Genomic DNA, 13,864 nt, shown 5'->3' on the forward strand with positions numbered 1-13,864 from the left:
GGTTTAGTAAGTATATCTGCCACTTGATCAGCCGAGTGAAGGTGTTGAACTTCGATTTCCTTGTTTTGATCTATTTCACGAACAAAGTGAAAGTCAATAGCAATATGCTTCATACGACTATGAAACACCGGGTTGGCGCAAATGTAGGTGGTACTGACTAGGGTTGTTCATTCGGATCGGATATCCGAATCCGAACCGATCCATTCAATTTCGGATTTCAGATTTCGAATTGGATCGAATTTCGGATTGTGTTTATTAAAATTTCGAATTTTGGATCGGATTCGGATTGGTATATTTTTCGATCCGATCCGATCCGATCCGAAATTATTAGGCAATGTATAAATACTACACTTTAATTTCGGATAGTCAGTAATTCCTTTACATCTTCCTCCAAGTTATTACCTTTATAATTGCTAGATTTAGCTATATTGGTACCATAGTACTCTCATAATTGTATAAACATGAATTTTTCTTAACGTATTACCTCTTTTACAAAGAAAATATACATATTAGTTTGCAACTTTGAGGCATAATAATATCCAAAATCCGATCCGATCCAAACTTTAAAATCCGATCCAATCCGATATAATTTGGATCAGATTCGGATTGCATTTTCTAGAATCCAAAATCCGAAATTCAAATCCAGAATGTGCTAAATCCGATCCGATCCGATCCGTGCACAGGCCTAGTACTGACATTGTCACAAAAGATCTGAGGAGTGGCTGATATACGGAAGCGAAGCTCATTGAGTAAACTTCTTAGCCAATTGGTCTCAGAGACAGTAGCTGCAACAGCCCGATATTCTGCTTCTGTGGAGGAACGGGAAACATATCTTTGCTTCTTAGAGGACCATGATATTGGAGAGATGCCAAGGTAAACAACATAACTTGTAGTGGAGGTTCAATCAAGAGGATCTCCAGCCCAGTCAGAATCCGAGTAGGCTAGAAGACGATGATCACGTTCTTTAGCAATTATGAGACCAAACGAAGATGTTTGGTTTAGATACCGAAGGAGACGCTTCATGGCTGTCCAATCAGATATTAAGGGTTGGTGCATGGACTGTGAGAGTTTGCTAACAGCAAAAGCAATGTCCGGACGTGTAAAGGAAAGATAATGAAGTTTACCAATTATCCGCCTATAAAGAGAGCCATCTACTAGAGAATCTTCAGCAGATTCTGGGAAAACAACAGTAGAAGCCATTGGCGTTGGAACACCCTTGCAATTGTGCATATTAACTTCTTGTAACAGATCTGTAATGTATTTTTGTTGAGACAACAAAAGACCACCTAGATAAGAAAAGACTTCAACACCAAGAAAATAATGAAGTGGACCAAGATCCTTTAGTGAGAATCGGGTTGCAAGATTTTCAATAATGTTTTGAACACCACGAATTTGATTGCCCGTAACAATTATGTCATCAACATAAACTAGTATATAAGCAGTAAACTCAGAATTATGCATAATGAACAATGATGAATCAGATTGGGATTTAATAAATCCCGAAGTAACAAGATAATTTTTGAGTTCAGTGTACCAGGCCCTGGGAGCTTGTTTAAGGCCATATATAGCTTTGTGCAGCTTGCAAACATGTGTAGGATGTGTAGAAGCTTCGAAACCAGGTGGTTGCCGCATATAGACCTCGTCGTCAAGACGACCTTGCAGGAAGGCATTATTGATATCAAGTTGACGGATGGGCCAGCTCTGTTGTGTCGCAATTGCAAGAACGAGTCGAACAGTTGTGGGCTTTATCACAGGACTAAAGGTACATTGAAAATCAAGGCCAGGTCATTGTGTGAACCCATTGGCAACTAGGCGAGCTTTGTACCTGTCAACAGAACCATCAGGATGATATTTAACTCGAAAAGGCCACTTACAATCCACCACATTTTTCGAAGGATCACATGCTTCCAGATTCGATGTACGGTTCCGAACTAAGGCTTCAAATTCATTTTTCATAGCTTCATGCCAGTGTTGGACTTGTTGAGCTTGCTTAAAGGTTCTAGGTATGGAGGAATTGGTTTGAACAACAGTGTGAAATTGTTTGGGTTTAAGGCCGTTGGTTTTAGACCGAGTAATCATATTATGAGTGGATGTCAATGTAGAGTCAGAGGCAACATGGAAAGTTTGTAAGGCGATGGAAGGTGGGACAAGTGACGGGGAAGAAGGTTGTATCATAGGGTTCTGGGTCAAAGGTCTAGTGGACTTATTTCGGCGCTGGTAAGTGATTATTGTGGATTGAGGCTGAGCGTTTAAATTAGGGGTGGGCATTCGGTATTTCGGTTCGGTATTTAAGAATTTCGGTTCGGTATTTCGGTATTCGATTTATCAATTGCGTATACCAAATACCGTACCAAAATATTTCGATACGGTTCGGTATTTCTTATTTTGGTTCGGTGCAGTTTCGGTACGGTTTCGGTTATGACCATATTATATCAATTCAAAGAATTGGCAGAACTAATTGTCTTCTCTTAGAAGCGGAAATTTCGGTTTAACTTGTTTTAGGTTGCTTGAGTGTGCAAATATTTCTCTACACAATCTCCATTCTTTTGTTATTATTATTAGACGCTGGAATGAGATTGCTCTGTTGTTTGTTCTTCAAAGTTATTTGATTTTTGGAATTATCTTGCTACTCAAATGATAACATTTCAGGGATGTTTGGGAAAAATATTCTTGTTGTTTTCATGGGGTTTTTGGCTTGGGCTTGGGCTGGGGCGCTGGAGTGGGCTGTAAATTATATTAAAAATTAGTGGGCTGGGGCGCTGGAGTGGGCTGGGAATTATTTTAAAAAGTATTTAAAAATTCGGTAATTCGGTATTTTGGTATACTGAAATTTCAAGATCCTAATACCGAGAACCATACCGAAATACCAAAATACCAAAAATATAGTACCGAATTAGACCGAAATACCGAAAAAACCAAAACCGAAATACCGAATTAATTCGGTTCGGTTCGGAATTCGATTTTTCGGATTTTATGCCCACCCCTAGTTTAAATGGGAAGAAGAGTGAACTGGTGAGGCAAAACAATTTGGTTGAGGGGAATCATGGCTGGCAACTGAGTTTGGTGTGGCAAGAGGAGGGGGCAGCAGAGATGTTGGAGAAGGAAAGAATGAGTGAGAAATCGAATTACCTGAGATGGTGGCACCTGTTGGGGCAGAGGAGACGAGTGAGTGAGTGTCCACGGGCTGTTGTACATTCTGAGTAGGAAGCTCATAACAGACATTTGAACTCAAAGTATTATCCATTTGTGGTTGTTCAGTTGAACAAATCTCCCAAGATACATTTTTATTGATTGTAATTTTCAAATGTGAAAAAATATTTTCAAATGGGAACTGATTTTCCAGAAATAAGACATCATGTGATAAATAAATTTTGAAAGTTGGTCAACAAATAATACATAATATCTTCTTTTATCAATTGACAAAACCGGAGACGGACCCCATAAATCGCTATAAAGGATTTGCAGTGGCTTCTTACTTTGCAATGAATTTTCGGAAAAAGTCAACCCGTGCATTTTATTTGAATAACAGGAATTACAAATTGAACTAGCTTTAGGATCTGAAACTGGAAGGGAAAAATATTCAAGATAGTATTTAAAACGTGATGACTAGGACGACCTAAACGCCAATGCCACAGGTGAATTGGAACAACCACATTGCAATGAGGAGGACGATGTGCACAACCCGGTGGCCACTCATACAACCCATCTTTATTCTGCCTGTGAACTAGAGACGCCCCCATACTCAGATCCTTCACAAGATAATGAAAAGGAAAGAATTCAATAGATGAATGATTATCACGACAAAACTTAGAAACACAAATAAGGTTACTTTTTATGGCAGGAGAACATAAGGTATTGAGAAGTTTAAAATTATGATTTGAAGCACTTATGCTAGAGTTACCAGTATGGGATATTGGTATGGTGTTACCATTACCCATAGTTATCTCTTCGGTGCCGTGGTAATCATGTACCGTGGTTAGGCTTTGAGCATCAGATGCAATATGATGAGTGGATCCACTGTCCACGATCCACGGGGTTTGTTGAAGAGAAAAACGAGCAGCAAAGTTTGCCCGAGCTTGCAGATGATCATATGACTGCGATCTGCATACTCTAGCAAAATGACCTACACGATCACATAGTTGGCAGCGAAGGTTTTTGTCAAAGGGATGCTGATGGTTGTTTCTTCGTAGGCGCCATGGTTGTGTTTGCCATTGCTGATTGTTGGCAGGTGCATTTGGACCTGGACGGCGATTGCTGGAGTTAGGATTATTACCCTGACGAGGAGGAGTTGGTGTAGTCTTTTGTGCTACAGCAGCGGTAATATGTGTGGACAATGGCTTCTTGTCATCCTCGTGCTTTAGGAAAAGCTCATGATCAAGAAGTTTTTCATAAAGTTCTTCATAGGAAATTGTAGAAGCCCGATCACTCATGACAGCAGAGAGTTCGCGAAATTCAGCCCAAGTCCACTAAGTATTTTAATGATGAGTTCGGCGTTTGATACAGGGGCACCAGCAGTTGCAAGTTCATCATAGATCGATCGAACTTGATGAAGATAATCGGTGACCGGACGAGAGTCTTCAGTGAGGCGAGCCAATCGATCACGCAAGCTAAAAATTCTTTCTTGATATTTGTTCGCATACGCAGTATGCAAAGAATCCCAGGCAGCCTTGGCGGAGACAGCAACAGCAACAGTAGGGGCAAGTGTAGGATCAACAGAGGCCAAGATAGCATTTTGAATTAACTGATCTTGGCGATACCAGGGAACAAATGCAGGGTTATCCACATCTTGATTGTTCTGAGAGATGGTGCGTGTAGGGGCAAGGATGGAGCCATCGAGATACCCATAGAGATTGTGGCCATGCATAAGCATTGAAACTTGAGCTTTCCACAGGGAGAAATTGTGACTGCCAGTTAATTTTATGGGCAGTTGCGTAAGGGGATTGAATTGGACAATAGTAATGGCATTGTTGACTCCATCAGCATTGGTCACAGAAATATTGGCGGCCATTTGAGTGGTTGGGCTAGTAAGCGGGAAAAAATAGAGGATCGACTCGTGGGAGTTTAGTGTCGCTCTGATACCATAAAAGAGAAGAAAGTAGAAGATGAAAAATACTGTGATGTTATTTGATTGTATGACAGACCATTTATACAGATATGTACAGCAAATGCAGCAACAAGATAAACTTGAAAAAGATAATACCTATCAGAAAAGAGCCTAAATAGGAGGAGAGAGTTACAACAAATTCCTAAAGATCAGTAACTACAAAATAGAATTCTACAGTAGTAAGGAATCCTAGAGTAAGCATTAATCAGCCGTTATTACTGTTACGCGGCGCCTTCCTGAGATTTCTTGGAAGGGCGACGTAAGGCTAAGCAACTGATGTCAGTGCAGTTACTGTCCGCCAACTGAGGTCCCCTCCGTACGCTAGACTAGATTGTCAGTGCCGTACGGGAAAACCAATGTCAAGAGCAATTGAAAGAACAGAAATGAGAATTGAGAATCAAAAAAAAGCTTGATTGCATTAATGAAAGCTATTACACAAAAGTAACGCGGTGTCGAGGGGGAAAGACAGCAGTACAGAGAATTGTTTGCTTGCTAGAAAGTTTAATTGCTTGATTCCCCCTAATAATGCTTAAAAAAATAATACAAAGCTATAAGACTAGACTTGAATAAACTAGAGAAACATAATGGAAGTACATGAAATAAAACTACTCTATATTTACAATGAAAAGGACTTAGTTTACTACAAAGCAGAAATAGGTCCTTTGTCAGCAGCAGCGTCTTTGGAATCACGGTCGGCGCGCGCGGCGTTGTCTGCGCGCGCGCCGCTGTTGGAATCTGCCTGCGGCTAGGCGCTGGCGAGGGATATCGGTGGGGCAACAGAGGCACCTGCGCGCTTATCACTTGGCGCGGCCAAGGCCACGGGGCCGTCCGTGGCGCTAGGCATTAGGAGGTTTGCTAGGACGACACGGGGCGAGCCCAAGGGGTCATGGGGCATGGCTGGAAAGCCGCCCATGACATTCTCCCCCACCTGAGCTGGCGACGTCCTCGGCGCCTTACTTGCAAAATAATATTCAATAAGGCTCTTGTCGGCTTTGAGGTTTGTTCCCCTCTCCCAAGTATTCTCTTCTGCATCACAACCCTGCCATTTTACCAAGAACTCTTGGTGATCTTTCCTTGAGAAATGAATCGCTCTATCATTAAGGATAGCTTCAACACGCCTTTTCCCGGTTGAATTGGGACCTCGAATACTGGGTATTGTGAGCTGGCTCCGTGACGGATCCTCCGTGTCTTCCCGAAAAGGTTTCAGGAGACTGACATGGAAGACAGGATGAATTTTCCACCAAGCTGGGGTATCCACCCGGTATGCAACTTTCCCAATGCGCCTTTCAATGGACAAGGGTCCAATGTATTTTTGCAATAGGCGAGGGTCATGGAACCCTGCAAATAAGTACCGCTTTAGGATTTTGACCATCACTTTGTCTCCTACTTGGTATTCAACAAAGCGGCGATTCTGATCGGCATGCCTCTTCATCCGCTTTTGAGCTTTGACAAGATAGCTCCGCACTATCTCCAAATTCCGTTTCCACTCTTTTGAGAAGCTAGCAGCTCGAGGAGATTTAGACATGTTTGGTGCATCCACAGTGTGTGGGAGTAGCAGTTGCTGTCCAGTAACAATTTCAAAAGCGCTTTTGTTTGTACTAGAGCTCTTTTGTGGATTGAAACACAGTTGAGCAGCATCCAGAAGCTTCACCCAATTCTTCTGCGATCCGGTTACAAAGTGGCAGAGATATTCCTCCAATATACCATTGAACCGCTCCGTCTGGCCATCATATTGCGGATGAAAACTTGAGCTGTGACTCAATTTTGACCCAAGGCACTTAAAGAGTTGGGTCCAAAAGTTGCTAGTGAAGCGTGAGTCGCGATCACTAACAATGTCTTTGGGCAGGCCCCAATATTTGACGACATGAGAGAAGAAGAGTCGAGTTGTATCTTCCGCTGATATATATTGTGGGACTACAATAAAGGTAGCATACTTGGATAATCGATCCACCACAACCAAGATAGTTGTGAGATCTCCGACCTTGGGCAATCCGGTGATGAAATCTAGGGAAACACTTTCCCAAGGTCTCTTTGGGACAGCTAGTGGTTCCCAGAATCCCGCTTGTGTCAAGCGGTCCGACTTGTCCTTCTGGCATACTAGACAAGTCTTCACATACTGAGCGACATCATCGGCCATTTGAGGCCAATAATAGGCACGACGAAGTAACGCCATGGTGCGTTCTTCACCGGGATGGCCGGCCCACAGAGTATCATGACATTCCGCTAGAAGAGTGCTCCGCAAACCTCCTCCTTTAGGAACATAAAGTCGGTTCCCTTTTACTTTCAGAAAACCATCTTCCATGTAGAACTGGCGAGTCTTGCCCTGTCCTACCAAATCAACCAAATACTAAGCAGCAGGATCCTTGATGAGTAGATCCCGTATTTGGTCCTTGATGGATGTGGCTACCTCGCTCCCCCTTAGGGTGGCGAGTAGGCACACCGATGCTAGATCAGCTCTCCGACTGAGCGCATCAGCAACATGATTGGTCTTTCCACTGCGATACTCCAAGTTGAAGTGGAATTCAGCTAGGAGTTCCTGCCACCTGGCCTGTCGACCGTTCAGCTTCGGCTGGGTCATGAAATGGCTAACAGCTGTGTTGTCTGTCTTGACCACGAACGGGGTTCCCAGCAGATAGTGCCTCCAGAGGCGCAAGCAGTGGACGAAGCCAATAATTCTTTCTCATGGGCGGCATAGCGCCGCTCTGCATCCTTCAGCTTCTGACTCTCGTACGCTACAGGGTGCCCTTCTTGTAGCAGGACTCCGCCGAGTGCATAGTCAGAAGCATCTGTTTGTACCTCGAACGGCTTGGCCAAATCAGGAAGGGCCAAGACGGGGCTACTAGACATAGCCGCTTTTAATGCGTTGAAGGCCTCTGCTCTCCTTGGTCCCCAATCCCAAGGTGTGACCTTTTTGAGGAGTTCTGTCAATGGCACTGCGATAAGTGAGTAGTTCTTCACAAACCGCAGGTAGAAGTTGCATAGGCCAAGGAATGCCCTCAAGGCGTTGACATCCTTAGGTGTCGGCCAATCTGTGATGGCCTGGATTTTCTGTTGGTCCATCTTGATGCGTCCTTCCTCGATGACATGTCCGAGGAAATCAATTTGCTTCTAAGCAAAGTAGCACTTGGATAGCTTCGCATAAAGTTCATGCTCCCGCAAACGGGCTAGGACCTTCCGCAAGTGCACTAGGTGTTCTTCCACTGTTTCACTATATACTACAATTGCATCCAGTAGACCACCATGAATTCGTCAATGTACTCTCGGAAGACTTGGTTCATCAGTGTAAAATGTAGCTGGGGCGTTAGTCAAGCCGAACGGCATGACCAAGAAGTCGTACGACCCATATCTTGTCACACAGCTCGTCTTATATTCATCACCCTCTGCGATCCGAACTTGCTAGTAACCTGTCTTGAGGTCTATCTTGGTGAACACCGTCGCACCACCCAATCTATCGAACAAGTCTGCCATTAGAGGAATAGGGTACTTGTTTTCCCGGTGATGTTGTTTAGAGCTCGATAATCCACACAGAGTCGCAGGCTGCCATCATGTTTCTTTTGGAATAGAACAGGGGACCCATATGGGGACTTGGAGGGTACAATGATCCATGTATCTAGCATTTCCGTCAATTGTCTCCGAAGCTCGGTGAGTTCGGGTTGTGACATTTTGTAAGGCGCCCGGGCAGGTGGCTTCGCGCCCGACACCAACTAAATTTCATAGTCCACAGTGCGCCTAGGCGGGAGCTGCTTTGGCATGTCTTGTGGCATGACATCTTCAAACTCCAGTAGTAGCTCCTTCACGGGTTCAGGAATGAGACCCGAGGATAGTTCTATATCTTCAATGTAGAGGGTTGCCAGGAACGTAGGTTCATTCCTTTTTACCCCCTTCTTCAACTGCAAGGCCGAGATGTTCTCAACGGCCATCTTTATGGGCATGCACGGGATAATGCAGGGCTTGGCCCTATTGGTTCCCATCATCAGTAGCATGTCTGCAAATGGTACAGGTATGGTGTAGGTTTGCCTTAGGAATTCCAACCCAACTATCAACTCGAAGTCATCTATGATCACCACTCGCAGGTTGAATTTTTCTTCGTAAGGGCCAAGCTTCACCAGTACCTCTTTGGCTATTCCACCCACTGGCTGGGGGAGGTGAGTTGATAGCCTTGACAGTACCTCTACATTTCCCTACAACTAGACAAGGCGCTCCACCTAAGTTGAGGCTAAGTGATTATGGGTAGCCCTCGTGTCTATCATAGCCCGAATGGGCTTGCCATTCACCTTCATCTCAACGAACATTAAGGTCCTCTTGTTTAAGAGGAGGCTCCTCATCCGCCTTCTTTTTCCCTTTCTTGGTGACTGGACATGGGTCCTTCTTCTTACGGATACCAGCACTGGTCTCCGCTAATGCCTGAGAAATGGAGCCAAAAATTGCATTGAAGGCACCTACTGGTTCAGTCTGGTCCGCATCATCTGAGTCGTCATCAGTCCCATCATCACAAGCCTGATGGGCATTCATATGTGCATGTGGGCACTCATTGTTCGAATGTGGTCTGCCGCAATGACGACATCCTAAAGGAGGCTTTCTCCCCCGGTCATTGTTGTTTCACGCAGCACTGTTGCTGCCTGAGGAGGGAGCCTTAGACTTGGTTGAGCTCTGATCTCCCCCACTTCTGCTAGAGCCACCATTTCTAGGCTGGCCCCCTTTGAAACCCGCTCGGGCAGGCCTATCCTTCCGAGTTTCCATTTGATAGTCCCCAAGGCATTCAACTGCTTGGATCGCCTTGGGCAGGGTATCCACCCTTTGTCATTGTAGCTCCACACAGGCATAAGGTTTTAAGCCTTCCAGGGAAGTGAAGAGCTTGTCTTTGTCCCCCAAGTCGCGTATGCTTAGCATGAGCGAGGAGAATTCCCGCACGTAGTCCCACACTGATTTGGTCTGGTGGAGCTCCCGTAGCTTTCTCCTTGCATTGTATTCAACATTTTCGAGGAAGAACTGTAGGCGTATAGCTGCCTTCAGTTCTGCCCATGTCTCGAGAGCATCTTCACCGGCCCTGATGGCTTCGTACTTCACCCGCCACCAGAGTTTAGCATCACCCTAAAGATACATGGCAGCAGTTGCTACCTTCTTAGCTTCTTCTAGGCCCCCAACAGCATCAAAATACTGTTCGACGTCAAAGATGAAGTTCTCCACTTCCATGGCATTCCTAGCTCCACTGTATGTCTTTTGCTCAGGAATTTTTAATTTTTGCGTCGCGGAAGCGGAGTTCGCAGCGCCCCCGATTTGGTTTTCACCGCCTCGAAGCAGGCCCTGTAAAGCAGCATTGACAACATTGAGCTTGTCTGTCAAGTCGTCAATAGTTTGTGGCATGGCAGTCACCCTGTCTGCCTCTTGTGCCCTGTAAGCTAAATCCTCGGCACGCTCCTGTTGGAGTCCCTCGAATTTGCCAAAAATTTCGGCTGCCTCTGTGGCTGCCGTTTGCCGGTCTCCCTCGGAGTCGCGACTGATGTTTTCTATGTCAACTTCGGCCTGGACCACCCTGCGGTCCAGGTCGTCCAACCTTTGCCCTAGGCTGGTTCTTAGTTCGAGCACCGTATCCACGATGGGCCGTAATCCGTCAACCGTCTGTTCAAGGGCCGCAATGCGGTCCCCATGATTCACCATGGTCAGAAATGGTAGTAATGGCAATACGTTCCCTCGTCCGATGTCGAGCGTAGGCTCTGATACCAACTGTTACGCGGCACCTTCCTGAGATTCCTTGGAAGGGCAACGTAAGGCTAAGCAACTGATGTCAGTGCAGTTACTGTCTGCCAACTGAGGTCCCCTCCGTACGCTAGACTAGATTGTCACTACCGTACGAGAAAACCAATGTCAAGAGCAATTGAGAAAACAGAAATGAGAATTGAGAATGAAATAAAGCTTGATTGCATTAATGAAAGCTATTACAGAAAAGCAACACGGTGTCGAGGGGGAGAGACACCAGTACAGAGAATTGTTTGCTTGCTAGAAAGTTTGATTGCTTGATCCCCCCTAATAATGCTTAAAAAAATAATCCAAAGCTACAAGACTAGACTTGAATAAACTAGAGAAACATAATGGAAGTACATGAAATAAAACTACTCTATATTTATAATGAAAAGGACTTAGTTTTCTACAAAGTAGAAATAGGTCCTTTGTCAGCAGCAGCGTCTTTGGCATCACGGTCGGTGCGCGCGGCGTTGTCTGCGCTCGCGGTGCTGTTGGCATCTGCCTGCGGCTGGGCGCTGGCGAGGGATATCGTTGGGGCGACAGAGGCACTTGCGCGCTTGTCACTTGGCGCGGCCAAGGCCACGAGGCCGTTCGTGGCGCTAGACATTGGGAGGCTTGCTAGGACGCCACGGGGCGCGCCCAAGGGGTCATGGGGCATGGCTGGAAAGCCGCCCACGACATTTTACATATACCGTAGAATTAATCCGAATCTGCTAAGCATATGGAGCCTCGTTTGGCATGCCAATAAAACGATGTTGATAGCATAGAATTAGTGACTTTCTAATATTAGGATTACAAGAATCGATGCTCGTAAAGCTACGAGGATTACTCATATAATTATTTCCTATTATGGCAATTATTAAACTCGATTTCTGGTACTAGCCAAACATTAAATTTAATTTTCTTAGACATAGAGCATGCATTAACGTGTGACCACTTTCCTAATTTATGAATCGAACATCCGCTATATATTGCTAAAGAGTATCGTTCGTTTAGGATCAAATTCAAAACAAAAGATGCACTAAGTAAAATATAATAATAAAAATTATAAGAGAGAAACAACGACCAAAAAAGGACAAGAAACCTAAAAACGGTAGGGAATAAAATGCCCGTCACGGGTATGTAATACCAACATATCACATATGTCCATATATCTGTTTTTATAATCCTTTTCAGTCAACTAAAATCCAATATAATTCAAAAAGCTATTGTCCCCACCTCCCATTCCCTCCTCTTTTCCGTTTCTACTTAATTTCTTCGTCCCACCACTTGCCACTCCACCCATAACAATAGTCATAACCACACATAAGTTAACCACCATTTTGCTTTGATTCACACTGCATTTTATGTATTCTCCTGGGTCGAAGACGAGAACTTGAAAGCGAATTATTCAATAATAAAGGTTTCATAGAACAGAAGACCTCGGTCAACGAGTTGATGAATTTGAAAATTAAGGTAATACTTTGTGTCACAACATGTTTTCATGCATAATTAAACTTTTTCCTTTTTATACATGCTAAATTTTCACTTTTCTTGTATTTCGGTGTCAAATGCAGATAACAAGATCATAGCCGGAGCAAGTGCGTTCATTGTTTTCATCTAGAGATATATACTTAACTTGAATATTCTTTAAATTACACGTAACGTATCATTCCTTGCAACATCAATATTTTGTATTCATTACCTTAAAGTTTTGAATTGAGTCTGATAGGTACTTAATGTCAACTCCAAGTTCTCCCCTCCCTTCCAATACATCCCCTACCTCCAACACCAACCGCCATCGTCGCCGCCGCTTCTCACTTCCACCATGGAAAGGTGCAAAACCAATACCACTAGCCATATCCATATTAATAGGCATACTCTTTCGCTTCGCCATTCCAAAACCCCACCAACTCTCCACTAAAGCATGGCAACTTCTAGCCATTTTCCTCACAACTATCTCTGGTCTAATTATCGGCTCATTGCCAGTTGGCGCGTGGGCTTTCCTTTGCCTCACGCTTACCGTCGTCACGAAAACCTTAACATTTGCTGCATTCACCAATGAAGTCATTTGGTTAATTGTTGCATCATTCTTTTTCTCAAGAGGGTTTATTAAAACTGGACTTGGTGATAGAGTTGCTTTATGTTTTGTGAGTTGGCTTGGAAAAAATACTTTGGGTTTGTCTTATGGTTTGGCATTGAGTGAGGCGGCAATTTCTCTGGCTATTCCAAGTACAACTGCAAGGGCTGGTGGGATTTTCTTGCCTATTATTAAGTCATTGGCTGTCACTGCTGATAGTCACCCAAAGGATGATTCTGCTAAGAAGCTTGGTGCTTATCTTGTTCAATCTCAGTTGCAGGTTACCTTTTATTATTTAATTTATTCACTTCCTATAGTATGCTTATATTTAACTTATAAAATTGCTTTACACTTTGAGTGCAATTTAACTAGCTATAATAGGTTATTGCTCCACATTTCAGGAAATGCTATTAGTTTATTGTAGGGGGCTGAGTCGATAAATGGCCAGGTCATCGACTCGCCCAAAAGTTACTTTGGTTGAGATGAATTGGGTCAAGATGGGCTAAGATTTGGGTCATAGCCATTCGCTATCATCGTACTTGTTTTTAGTAGAAGAATCAGCCCGTATAGTTATTTTTAAACTAAAAATAGCCGGAAGATATGTAATCTATGTATAATATGTGTATATGCATTTATAATCAGCATATTGTATACAATTTATTACGACAAGTAAACAGTGAATCCGACAGTCTATTCGGATATAAATCTCTTAATATGAGCAGAGGTTAATGGGTTCACTGCTTTGTATAAAAAAGAAGCTCTAAGCAACATTTACGGAATGAAATTTAGCAGAGGTCTAAATTTCACTTCTTTCTTCTTTAATTTGTTGACGAGTCTTTCATTTTTTATGTTTAGCAAATGCTAAAAAATGCTATGCGGGCATATGATCAATGATTTGGTCAATTGGTAATTTGGAATCATGCCTAAACCTCGCCGTAACAACGAAAGGGTTCCGGCAG

At 43.7% G+C, this 13,864-nt stretch overlaps 1 protein-coding gene across 1 annotated transcript; it reads left to right on the forward strand.

Annotated features, from left to right (window-relative positions):
• LOC109240283 (dicarboxylate transporter 2.2, chloroplastic-like) lies at positions 12,085 to 13,640 on the forward strand. Its single transcript, XM_019406915.1, has 3 exons — positions 12,085 to 12,301; positions 12,403 to 13,185; positions 13,307 to 13,640. Exons 2-3 carry the CDS (start codon positions 12,565 to 12,567, stop codon positions 13,343 to 13,345), a joined length of 660 nt encoding a protein of 219 aa, XP_019262460.1. The 5' UTR covers positions 12,085 to 12,301; positions 12,403 to 12,564; the 3' UTR covers positions 13,346 to 13,640.

This window comes from Nicotiana attenuata, chromosome 1 (genome assembly GCF_001879085.1).
Source record: "Nicotiana attenuata strain UT chromosome 1, NIATTr2, whole genome shotgun sequence".
In the NCBI taxonomy this organism is placed as follows: domain Eukaryota; kingdom Viridiplantae; phylum Streptophyta; class Magnoliopsida; order Solanales; family Solanaceae; genus Nicotiana; species Nicotiana attenuata.

Bases quoted from the DNA above. Each gene is read 5' to 3' on its own strand.
- LOC109240283 (XM_019406915.1), top strand. From the start codon at position 12,565: ATGTCAACTCCAAGTTCTCCCCTCCCTTCCAATACATCCCCTACCTCC. The intron at 13,186-13,306 runs GTTACCTTTTAT...TCCACATTTCAG, and splicing joins TTGTTCAATCTCAGTTGCAG to GAAATGCTATTAGTTTATTG.